This window comes from Amblyomma mixtum, chromosome 3 (assembly GCF_055824585.1).
Source record: "Amblyomma mixtum isolate Tamu chromosome 3, ASM5582458v1, whole genome shotgun sequence".
NCBI classification, from domain to species: Eukaryota; Metazoa; Arthropoda; class Arachnida; order Ixodida; family Ixodidae; genus Amblyomma; species Amblyomma mixtum.
The window spans coordinates 232,623,523-232,636,394 of record NC_143014.1 but is presented as its reverse complement, the minus strand read 5'-3'; the positions used below and the strand labels follow the sequence as shown (position 1 = coordinate 232,636,394).

The 12,872-nt window shown below is 46.5% G+C and overlaps 1 protein-coding gene across 1 annotated transcript; it reads right to left on the bottom strand.

Moving 5' to 3' along the window:
- Positions 1-444: 444 nt before the first annotated feature.
- On the bottom strand, positions 445-10,294 carry LOC149354012 (uncharacterized). Its single transcript, XM_089583001.1, has 3 exons — positions 10,138-10,294; positions 5,088-5,300; positions 445-3,266 (listed from the first exon to the last, which is right to left on the bottom strand). Exons 1-3 carry the CDS (start codon positions 10,151-10,153, stop codon positions 2,392-2,394), a joined length of 1,104 nt encoding a protein of 367 aa, XP_089439127.1. The 5' UTR covers positions 10,154-10,294; the 3' UTR covers positions 445-2,391.
- Between the last annotated feature and the right edge of the window lie 2,578 nt (positions 10,295-12,872).

Here is a 12,872-nt window from a genome sequence, read left to right as displayed (position 1 = left end):
GCTCAGTAATGTCTGTCGCAGCATTTGGTCTCCATAATTAGTGCGGATACGTTGCACTCACTGCCTTGTACTCAGGATTTCTAAGTTGTATAATAATGCTTATCTGTTTGCAAGCTTGCCAGAGTAATTAGCAGGTTAATGTTTTGTTTCTTTTCATCTCTTTACTTTTTACTAAGGCGATAGTTATACATGTTCTCCATGTTAATTCGATTAAATCTCTTGGGTAAGATATCTGCTGAGCTGTCTGGGGGTGAATCTGTAATAATCCTGATTACTTTATTCTGCATTACTACCAGTTTTCTAACGTTTGTTGATGTTGTGCTGCCCCATACAAAAAAAAAAAACAGTAGTTCATGCGCGATAAAAACAATGAATGATAAATTAGCAGTCTTGTGCTAACCGGAAGTAAATCTCGATTTCTATATTTATTTACAATACTGCCAGTGGTGGTGGTGAAAACTTTATTTACAATTGGGGAGTTTGGGACACACAGGTCCGTGGGCCCCCGCACGGCCCCACTGCACTCAAACGTTCGCCTGTCCCATCAGGGACCATAGCAGGTGGGCGAACAAAAATGACAAACATGATAAAAATTTGAGCAGTGCACTCTGGAATTCAAAGTGAATACAAATCAAACACAGGTGAACAGAAAGGAAGAAGCAAAAGAAAAGGTAAACATTAGCAAGGAAAAAGAAAAATACATGTCTAGGAGTCGGGTGGAGCATTGCCATAAGGAATTCAATTAGAGCACATGGGAGCACAGCAGCGGAAAAAAAAGATACTTTCTTCACGATAATATTCCTATAGTGCGAGCTATGATTCGTGCGAGAGTACCATAGGATACACTTTGAAAAAATAACGCCCAAGGTTTTAAATTCCCTGACAATTTCAATAGGTCGACCATTTATATGCAGCAAATAATTAGAAGCAATGTCTCTGCCTTTAGCACGGAAAAAGATTGCTTTAGTTTAGTGTGCACTTGGAACAATACCATTGCAGGAAAAGCATTCATCAAGTTTGGATGATTGGTGTCCCAGCATTTAACCCCGCAGAAGCCGAGCGCCAATCTAGGGGAAAGCTTGCACCCATTGCATCACCGCTGAGTACAGGCGGCACTGGGGATCGAGGAGCCCTGCACCTCCCGCAAGCGAGGTAAATGCTCAGATCATTAGGCACCGCTGCGGTACCAACGCATTAGCACCCTAAACACGAATTATCCTATATGGGAGTAAAAAGAGAGTGAGCGGTCTTCACTCCCTTTCAGGGTATTCTCCCCAAACCCTGGGGCAGACTTCCGTCACCAAAAATGCGGAATACTAACGGTTGGCAAAGGCAACAAATTCCCTCTTCAAAACAAGAGAAGTTAAAGCAATTACGAAGATTTTAACAAAAGTTTCAATCTACTCTATTTGCTAACGTCAAGGCCCGCGGTGTCGCGTTAGAAGCCGCCTCCCATTGCAAACTGCATCAAGTTACTACGCTTTGCGATGGGAATATGCCTCCATTGCCAAGAGTGCGCACTACCCTTTTAATCCTGTATTGGCTAATTCGTGTTGGGACTAAAGCCTCAAGGGCACGTGAGCGACAAACGAAGCCGCTACATTGAAGACAGCTCCATCCAATTATAATTCTTTTCAACAGTTGATTCTCGGGCTCTTTTGGGGTATGTTATCGCTTCTACAGCAGCCCGTTTATGGCTGAGAAAACTGAATGAAAAAATGTTCCCGTCATTCGATTTAAACTCGTGACGTCCACACCGAGGAGGATTGGCTGCCGCCCTTTTGAAGTGAATGGTGTTGTAGACTAGCCTCCGAGATCCGGAGAACAAAATTCGGTGTCGACGCACGCAATTTACTTGCGAAATAGGCCGGTGATGGCGACACTTCGGTCTTTGACCTTTTCTAGCTCGGTGAGAGTGCTCTCATTGTCGTTCAAATGCCGTAGCCTATGGATACAGGCCAAATTCAGACTGCACTCAGTCCCCACTGAAGACCGCAGTTTGCCGAGGTTAAAATCGGACACACACATGCTTTAATGTGCGGCAGTCAAATGAAATGATCGCTGGAAGACATGGCACATATCCACGTTCTTTTCGCGCGTATACTGAAGTCGTTTGTCCCCAACAGTACATTTAACTCACTACTGTGTCTTCAGGAATCATTGCGCCTACACAAGTAGATACATCAGCATACTGGCATGCTCACTGTTGAAGGAGATGCAGCATATTGACCACTGTGACCTTCCAATTGACTTGAAATAGAGGTCACAGTTCAGAGAGTACTTTAGTGTCAATAAAAGACTAGTATCAACTGCTCTGCAGGCGTCCGTGAAAGTATCTGAAAGAGTGGTAAAGAAAAAAACAACGAAACAGGAGTAGGAAGGTATCTCAGTCTACCACATCGGAACCACACTATAAAACATGCCACGCTTTGCATCCACATACTCAAGAAATGGTCCGCGTAGGCGGGCACAAATTTCCGTCAGTGCCCGGCAGTCAGCCTCAGCTGCGTGCCCAGTCGGCAGCTCTCTTTCCGTGACACGCTTGTAAACGCTACCCAGGTCGAACTCGATGTCACTCCTGTCATTAACCGACCTGCTGCTACCAGTGAATCTCGGTGGAGAAGCCACCCAACGTGGCGAAGCCGAAACACTGCCATTTTGGGACAGCGTATGTGGTAAAGGATTGCTTTCATTCGCCTTCGTCCCATTTGACAGCGACGCTGATGGAGTGCCGCTGCCACTTGCAGTTCCGGGGTCAACGTCCGAAGCGGGAAATAACCTCCGTTGTAGGTGCTGCAGCTGCGTGTGGTTTCTGGTCACCTCAGGGTCCAGGCGCCTCTTTTTCGGAGCCGGCGGAGCAGAATTGTGGCCCTGAAACCGTGACGCTCCTTTCTGCGGCGTCGAATCCAATGACCTTAATACAGGCTGGAAAATGGGCTCCCCTTCTTCATTCATCGGCTCATGATTTGTCTCTAAAATGAATGGAATAATCTCATGAAGTTCCAATACCGCGTTCACCTCCTGGCTATCAGCAGCATTGCCCAGTATCTCACGGAAGGCTGGCAGCGAGTCACAACAGAAGAACGCCGTCAAGTTGATGCCAGGAGAGGCGTGCTTGAACTCGGCTCGCAGCAGCCGAAAGTCCAGTTCATCGCCGTTGTGTGCCACGAGGCAGATGGGCGGTTTCAGCGTGTACAGGAACTTCTCGATCGTGTAGGCCACCTCACTGAAGGGTCGAAACGACTCCAGCTCCAGCTGGTTGATACCTGCATGGCCAAGGAAAACAATCGAGGAAATATTAGAAAATTTTCTGCGCATGTTGTTAGCGTATTATAGCTGCAGACTTTTTTAAGTACCCTAACACCCGTGGCACACGGAAAAACTTAATGCCCGAAGTTTTAATGCCATTCGCGCGATGCCACATGCGCAGATTTAATGGCATGTCAATCCCGACCTTATGAGATCACCACAGTTCATTCGCCCGAGAAATGCCAAGTCTCGTCTCCATTTCTGTAGCAGAAAAGAATGCAACTTCGTTAGAAACAACTCCTACCGAGTAGCAAATGTACTTCTGTCGAAGCGTCTCTACTACACTTTAGTTGTCAGTGACGCCATTTTTTACGGGTACTTCTGACTGACACTCTCGGCTTGTGTGCTGACACCCGAGTTTACGGTTCCTTTTTCGAAATGTTAACCAACAGCTGAATTTCCTGCAAGATAACTTTAATACTAAATTTGTACACCATTGGCGGGATTGTGTGCTTATGTGCACTGTTCATAATCAGGTCAAAAATGTTGAGTGAGCTTTCAGGGGTCATCCTCATCACGACGTACTATAGTAAGCAAAAGTGAGAGAGACCCCCCCCCCCCCCCCCCCCCCCCCCCCCCCGCCTCGTGTTCCGAACATTGCCGCTCTGCGTGGGGGCGCCACCTGACGAAGCCCCCATGCAGAGCGGCAATGTTCGGAACACGAGGCGGGGGGGGGGGTCTGTTTTTTCCACAACAGTACGTATAATGACATTACGTGTAGCACCAACTGCGAACACAATGGCATTAAGCATTACCTATCATTTCATGCGCGCATGTGGCACAAGTATTAATTTTTCAATGCTTCTTTTAATGCCAAAATGTTGGCGTTTATGCATGCGGCAAAACGAAATGCTCAAGTCGATTTTTGTCAGCATGGTACGAGTACCATGCTGACATTTTGCACGGCCAACACGCTGTCCCCCCTACGTACAGTCTCACGAGATTTGGAGGATATGGCTTTCGTGTCGGCCAAAACGAACCGATATATGATATGTTTCATGGAGTGACAGTCGCGTAGCCTGCAATAACAATGACGGTGCAGGACAGAAGAACTCTTCGGCTAGCTAAGGTCATGCATTCCTTGCAGCACTGTTGCAATATAACCGCGTTGGAGCAGCTTAGTCCGAGTAGGTTAAGCGTGAAGTAATCACCGGTCCAATCGCATCAAACTGTACACATCTTCGCCTTACTGACGAATATAACCTGAAATAGAATCCATATTCACAGCGCGGTGAAAAGAAAACAGGTCCCACATAAAGAGGTTCAGCACTACGAGGGGATGGCTATCATCTCGGAAATAAATACACACAGCGACCTAAGGATAGGTGACATCACGGAACGCTATAGCTGCGCTAACACGTTGCAGAACATGGTCTTAAAACGCGCTGCTTCAAAATCCAGCAGCGCATAATTAACTGTTGGCTACCCCACACCCAAGGAACCGCCTATTTAAATGAGGAAAGCATCTATCAATTGCCAGGCTGTCCGCTATCTTGTTTGTACACAAAACAGCGCCATGTCTAAGACTTGGGTACAACCGCATTCTCGACGACGGACACAGAGATTAAATGATGGTGCATCATGCACAATGCACTTTGTATTTATCTCAGCACGCCCACTGATCATGCGCCATGCGTTGAAGGACATCGTCCTATGAAAGAGTTCGCACAGGCTAAACTTTTGGAATGATTATAACCTGTACAAAGACAGGACAAAAATACGCGTAGCCCTCGGTGCGGACATTATTACACCCAGAAGTAGCAGCACAAGCACCTTACCGCTTCTCTGAGCAGCTTGGCATGCGGTGGCATTCCACGGCCGCACGCAAAAGGAGAGCTTGTGTAAGTAGGTCAGTGGAAGCACCAGGAGCTCCCGTGCCACAGCGATCAGAGACAGCTCGATCACATTGACGTCCTCTGGGGGCACTGTACCCTTCGGGCCTGTTGACTTCAAGTTCAAGAACACCAAGGTCTCGATTTTGGGTTGCTGACCTACGTAAACACGTGGAAAGAGTAGTATGTCAACGCCGGGGAAATAAAACTGCTCGGAAGCTACAGGTATACAGTGCAGCCATTCCCTGCGAAAATTCTAGCGCATGCAAGTAAGGAGAAGAATTAAAAACAACAACGGCAGACTCCACCAAGGAGTTGCTCGAACAGGTAATTTTAAGTTGCAAATCCATATACCTGATCCCGCGCAAGCATGCCACAAGCAAGAACAATCTCGGACGCGAAGAGGCTGAGAAAAGCACACCGAAAAGCATTGCATGAGAAAACAGCAAACTCAGCTTGGCATGCTTGAACAGCATAGCAAGGTACGTCTATGGCTGTTTGCAGGCATAGAAGGGTACCAATCAGGAAATTATACAAAAATTAAACAAAAGAATCCCCCCCCCCCCCTCACGTTTCCGGCACCGACGCAGCACTGCACTGATAAGCATCTTACCACAATCCCTGAGCCACACGGACAAAACATTAATGCACGGACGGTGTGTGCTACTGACCACAGTGAATCGCTTGTGGTCAAAAATATGAGAAGAAAAGAAAAGTAACACGCAAATTTTCACACTATTTCTTTCGCGCCTGGGAAGCGTAACTTCTGTCTAGTTCTCAAATGTAGACTGCTCAATAGCTGTAGGTATACTGTAGCCATTCCCTGTGAAAACTCTAGCAAGGAGAAGAATCCAAAGCAGGAACGGCACACTTCAACAGGGAATTTATCGAGTAGGTAATTTTAAATTTGAAATCCATATACAGGAAGTGCTCCCGGGCACTTGCTGCATATCGAAGTGGAGCATATGGACTGAAAGATATGGATACGTATATGGATATATGGTGCGGAGTATATGGAGTCGAGGGCGCGTGCCCTCGGGCACACGCTTCCGCGGCAATTCGCACGGTACAAGATTTGTGCCGAAAGTAGCCAGTTTCATTTCCTTGCATAGCAGTAGTGTTATGTGCTATCAATTGTGAGCACAGGGATAAAAACTATTTCTAAAGTTTTATAGGGCACACTAGGTACTAGGAAATCCCTGAACACCAAGACACTGCGCAAACAAAGATAAAGGAAAGATAACAGTTTATAAGAACGGTAAACTGGGCTAGTTGGTAGGAATTCATACTGAAAACTGCGCAAAAAAAAAAAAAAAACGAAGACACAGAACGAGAAGGCACGACACGGGAAGTTTAATCGGTGTAAAGGTTTGCTGTATGTAGTATTGTGATGGCTTAGTAGTGTGATGTGTCATGCCTCCTCCCTGTCGAGTTGTTCCTCTTTGGCTGTTGTTATATTCAAGATAAAAAAAAAGAACAGCCGTAGTTGTACAGGCCGTGCGTTGGAGAGCGAGCTCCGACCTGTCGTGTCTGATTGCGCTGTGTGATAACGACCGCCCTGGTCGATTTGTAAATATATAAGCTGAAAATAAACAGTGGTGTAAATTACCCAGACAAGTTGTCTAGTCTGTTCCTGCAAAGTGTCGTCGGATCATCATTACGGAACTCCATTTCAGCATCAAGATTAACACCATCGATCATGATCATCATCGACCGAAATATAACTCCACCTCCTCGAGAAGCGTTGCCTGCTAGTGAAGCCCCGTTAATTGCCATTACCCGCTTAGGGCAGTTGTTTAGTCAGCTAGGCACCGCCACTGCATGTAAGGACATGCACTGGCGGGAAACCATGCACACTGAGCGCCACGAAAAAGTGTCATATTCTGGCTACCGCGACGGTTAAGCGGCAGCTGGCTCTGGTCAACACGTAGACCACGTGAGGCCTAGAGTTACTGTATATGCTAGTGAGGCCGCTCCACCTAGTGCAAAAACCCAACATTAGCATTTCTGCCTTACGTTTCCACCATGTAACTTTCGTTTTTTTTTTTAAAGGCGATGGCATGCTTTTCTAACAGCACAGGTTTTAATCTTGGCCATTTTTACGATAATTACTGGTAAATCGAATGACTTGGCTGATAAAAAAGGTCAAGAGAAATTCTACGTGACTTTATATCGCATTGCCAAAAAAAAAAAAAAAAAACTGGTGATTCATCCGTAGAAAATAATTATTCGCCGAAAAAACAAACAAACGACAACTGCGTTCTGAAATAAACGCCGAAAAAAGACCGCCGAATTTTCCAAAAAAAAAACGAAAAGTGCAATCCGTAGTTATACTATACGAATATCGCACTTCCCTCTGTAACGCAAAAACCAGGCCCCGAGGGTACTACAAACAAAAATAAACAAAACAAATTAATACTTGCGACGATTCTTACAGTACAGCACTACCAATTGCTCGGGAACTAAATTTTTCAATAGCAATGTTGTTAAATGGTCAGTTGTTGAACAAATTTGGCATAATGAAAGAGCTCCTATAGGTGCTACAGGTATTCAGTGCGACAAAAGTGAAAACATCATTTAAAGGTGTAGTTCGCGTGAGGCAAGGTAGGTAAAAAAAAAGCTGCGGTGGTTACACAGCATGTCAAGGTTTCCACGCTTCAAGGAGGAGTATGGTGTTCTGCATGTGAATTACTGCACATTCTATCAAAACCAAATCTCAAGCGCCGTGCCGTATTAAAAAAAAAAAAACGAACTGCGAGTGTTTTACGTTTTCTCAGCACAGGAGGCAAAGATATAGTAGACGAGGTCTACGATCTTCAGTGCTCACCTGTGCGGAGCATATATCCTCCATTTGCACACAATAAGCCATCTGTGTAGTGTGGATTCGCGGCCAACCTGTTCCGAACTCCGTTGCCTCTCTATGACGTTTATACATAATTCACAACGGCTTGTTTTGACACCAGTTAAAAAAAAAGTTTCGGTTCACGTTTGTGAGTGAAGTATACAACCACTTCTAGCCTCAACAACCCTGAAGCACAGTGTCTCAACAACAAGCTGCTGCATTCTTCGCTTATCGACATGCCCGTGAGAGTAGCGTCATATCGCCAGTACTCATTCGGTCGCTGCACAGTATATCTGCAAAAACACATGGAGTACCTATAAGCCTTCATTCTACGCGCGCTAACTATACCGTATTTACTCGCGTAGCGATCAGCATGTTTTTTTTTCTTATTTTCTTTTCAAAATCGTATTCTCCGATCTGGGAGGTCAACGAATGCACGAATATCGCTGCCAAGGTTAGACGCAAAGGTGCAAACGCAGAAAACGAAAAGGGAGAACAATACCAACGACGGAACCTGCTGTGTTCTTCTCCTTAGAGCCTTGACAAATTGCCGCACTTGCTACCCCAGTTACTGTGAAATGCTTTCACAGGCGCCTTCTTTTTCATGAGGACGGCACAAAAGACTCTCAGACAAAATCGATACAAACATAAGCACGAGGCCCCACGGCGCAGACCGCGTGTTGCTGAGTCCTCGCCGTAAAAACTAAACTTGAGCCGCGCAGCGAGTCCTGCCATTTAAACGAGCCGCCACCTTAGGCGTGGAGGGGTTGAAAAATAAGCCGCAGTATGCGGATTCAACAGCGCATCAGGTACTGAAAAAAGCAGCGAGAGCACCTTCGCGCGGGTCATGACAACGCCAAGCTTTCCGTGCATGCACCCGCATGCGGTGTGCTGTCTCGGCAGCCACCGCTGAGTTCGCCAGGCCTTCGTGTTCCCAAGTTCGGATAAGCAGCGGATCCGCGCCGCTCGTGAAACGCTCTTGGCAACACCAATGTTGCGTGCTGTGGTGCAAAGTTTAGTAAACGAACGGCGCGATAGGATCAGGAGGAGGCAAGAAACAGACAGCGTTTCTGTTTCTTTCCTTGTCCTGATCCTTTTGCGCTGTTCATTATGCTAAACCTCCATAAACTCGCCCAGTTGTTCTGGTTTTTCGTTCCACTGAAGTGCGAAGTTTGCAAACTTCCGAGCGTCGAGGGGGACTATAAATGGCAGGCCCTTGCATGCGGTCGTGCTGATATTTTGTTAGCGCTTTATATGAGCGCTTCTTTTCACTCTTACTCTCTGTCCTCTCCAAACGGGCTAACCATCCTGACACTTGATTGAGTTAAGCTCTAGAAATGAACGGAGATGGTTGCAAACTGCATAAGCCTCTTTCCTCGGGGCCCGGGCAGCACGCGGAAAGAGAGAGTGAAAAGAGAAAAACACTATTTTCCCGCGCAATATTAAGCGCCAAGCAAGTCGTTGACTTCTCGGATCAGCGCCTGCAGCCATGCCTGCAGCTAATCGTTCCGTTGGGCCGACGCCATTGAACACCGTCGGGGCAGGAGAAAAGAAAATGTTCCAAAAACGCGCAGAAAGCCCAGTTCTTCGCAGCTCCGGCCCAAACCAACCGTAAAGACACGACAAAAGTAATGGAAAGTTAAGCGGAGCGCTAATTTACTAGATAATAGTTTTTAGGCTGTCAGCTATCATTGATCCTCTGAAACCAACACGCCGTGTACTAAAGTGATCTCCGTTGATGCCCACGCCAGGTCGTTGACATGCCCATGGAACAGCGTTATCGTGTTGTTTCTGACAACTGCTCTTCGTTTCCACTGTCGCGACAGGTGACTCGTCTTGAGCGAAAAAACTACACCCACAACAAACGCGCTCGCAGTATCGTCGGAAGGTGCTGTAATTCCCCGTAAGATGGCCGTAGCAATGCGGCAGCAAACACTTGCAACTGGCCTTGAACTAAAAAAAAAAAATGTGCGGGGATTATGCGCAAACCGACGTGGACGAAGCTACACGTCGAACGAAGGCCCGCGCAAGGCATGGCCGGCATGGGTCTGACACACACTTATTGGCGAACGATCTCGATCCGTCCACCATAGCGTATAGAAATCAGGGCAGCCAAGCGCTCATATAAACAGGCCATTCAGTGGTCCGACCTACCTGAGGATCGGGCCATGCCAGACGTGAACGACAGTTACCCAGTCGTTCGTGTTGTTGCCGGCGAGCCGCTGAAACTGCCGCACCAGCGACTCCTGGAGACGGCAGCCTTATCAGACGCCGTTTACCGCCTCCCCCTCGACCACCACAGTCGAGTATGCGCGCGTCGCGCCGATTGCGGCAACCAAGGCGGCAACTCGTATGACTCATATCTCACCGCACCCCCGCCTGATTGGCCGAATTAGCATATACGGCTGGACTTGGAGGAAGGAAAGAACGAAAGAACTAAGGAGAGGCCATGACGTCAGCCTTCTAGAGCACTGTAACCGGACGTTGGCTCGCCTCTCCACCTCATTGTTTCTCTCTCCACGCCTTTTTCCTCCTCCGCCGAGCTTTGGCGCGCGGAGCACGCGCGTTTACGGGTCGCTCGGATACCGCCGTGTAACAAGAAACCGAAACTTCCGAAAGCGTAAAGCGTAATGCGTGTCGCGTAGTCTGCTGGGCTTTGAGACGGCCGCGACTAGGCGGCGGAGTATGACATAAACCAGCTGCTGTGTTTCACAATGCATGTCCCGTACAAGGCTTTTCGGAAGTGTATACGTCGGTTTCTCAAGTGAGCATTTTGTCGGTTCAGCAGCTTACGACGTGCTGCGCAGCATTCACCGTGCACCCGAAGCACACCCCCTATACGCATCGTCACATCTTGACCGACTTACGAGCGGTGAAATCCTTACGCTCTTTGTGGGAGACGAGACGACATCGAACTTAAGTGCGAGCATGCATGTACAAACTGGGTGTAATTAATCTGATTATTAAAAAAGCTGTCAGTCCGAAATCTCCGTGCTGATAATGCAGCATACTGAGCACCGTAATGCAAATATACGTGTACCATACTTTGTATAATGGTCTGCTTTCCTCGCGCTAGATATTAACTGGGGCAATGAAAGAGCAGTGATTGAGTCCGCTCGAGGAGTAAAGCCTTTGTCAGAAGTTTAGAGAAGCCATGTAGTGGGGCTCCTGTAGCATTCGTGGGATTCCTACCCATTGGAGGAGGCAGGACCAGAAATCGTCTTACCTTCAGGCGAGTTGGAACGCTGGGGATGCAGTACGAGCCACGCGGTGTGGCTCGGAAGCAAGCCTCCTGGGATCTAAACTTTTGACAAAGGGTGTGCATGCACGATTGTAAAATCTGGATGGCTATTGTTTATCAAAACTTTTCGTGAAGCTTACTCGGGTAAGGGATTGCACATTTGTATTTCGCGTAAATCTCCAGGCTGATTCCAGAGTCTGTTTTTTTTTTCAATACATCTCACTGTCAACAATTTTTTCAGGTTGTGCTATCGAATGATTGTAGTAAAATGGTACAATCTTTCCAGCCGCACGGCATGACTGGTTTATTGTGACCATGCACGGATTGATCTATGCACAGTTGTGTAATGAGATATTATCAATGATTAGTCTTTTTTTTTTTTTTGAGCTCAGGTCCTGAAGCTGTGTGATACAAGATATGCCGCACTACACCTCTCTCAGATTGCACGATGTCATCTATGCGGGATCTTTAACACTATCACACAGCACATGGACATTTTTGCATTTTGTCACCACTGAAATAGGATGCTAAAGCTGGAATAGCATTTGCAAGTCATGCTAAGCAGCTGAATTCTTCCAGCCTCTGTGCCATCACAGCCAGTTAACAAGCATTTGTCTTTCTTTAAAAGTCTTGGGCAGCATTTCGAGCAATTAAGGTGAATACAACCAGGCACGTGCATTTATTTTGTTGCTTTGGCCATGTCTGTGCACTTGTGCATATTTTATCACTGTGCTTTCTTTTCTGTATATACATGGGTTGGTTTCTGTCTTTTACCTGTAGCAGGGCATCCTGTGTTTACAGCGAGGTGCATGGTGGCAAGATTTATACTGTCAAAGCGTAAGATGTCTGTATCCCCCCCCCCCCCAATTTTCTGTAGAGTGATGAATTTATGTGCATGCTTTGTTCTAAAAACATTCATAATTCACACATTGTTATGTGAGACATTTTTACTGTTAGTCACACCCAGAAATTCTGGACAAGAGCATTTTTGGGCGGGAAACCGTTTGTGTGCGTAATTTTTTCATATAATGTAATATTTCACTATAACAATAAACATATCCGTAGATCACCCGATGGCAGTCTTGCAATTTTTTTCTGTCAACGTTTTTGCTATCGTCAAAAGGGCTCCCCATTGGTATTTAACTCTTCGATGCGATCGATGGAAACCCTTTAAAAGAAAGGGTTTGCTACATATCAGAAGAATGGACCATTACCTTCAATAGTAACTTACAATTTTTCAATTTTCGAAATTTTTGTTCCAGTTCCAGAATGTTGGACATGTTTAGCCAGCACTATAATTTGGGCTCATGGCATGTTTGCACACTGCACATTCAGTTTTAGTGCCTGGTTATGTTCTCTCTGCATGATAAAATTGGCTAAGTTTTTAAGCTGCATTAGCAGCAGGGCATCTTGTGTTTGCAGATCGTAGCAAGTTTGTTCCTTCAAAGTATATAATGAGTGCAAGCCACTCTTGTGTGCACATTTCGCTGTAGGAATGGAATATCCGCAGATGACAGCCAACAATTAACACGCAGACTTACCACTTTTTTATTCAGAACATTTGTCATTGGATGATCACCGGCCGTGTGTAGTGGTTTCACTTTCAAAGCTGCCCGTTTCTCGCACGCAGAGTGAACTTGTAGCCTGT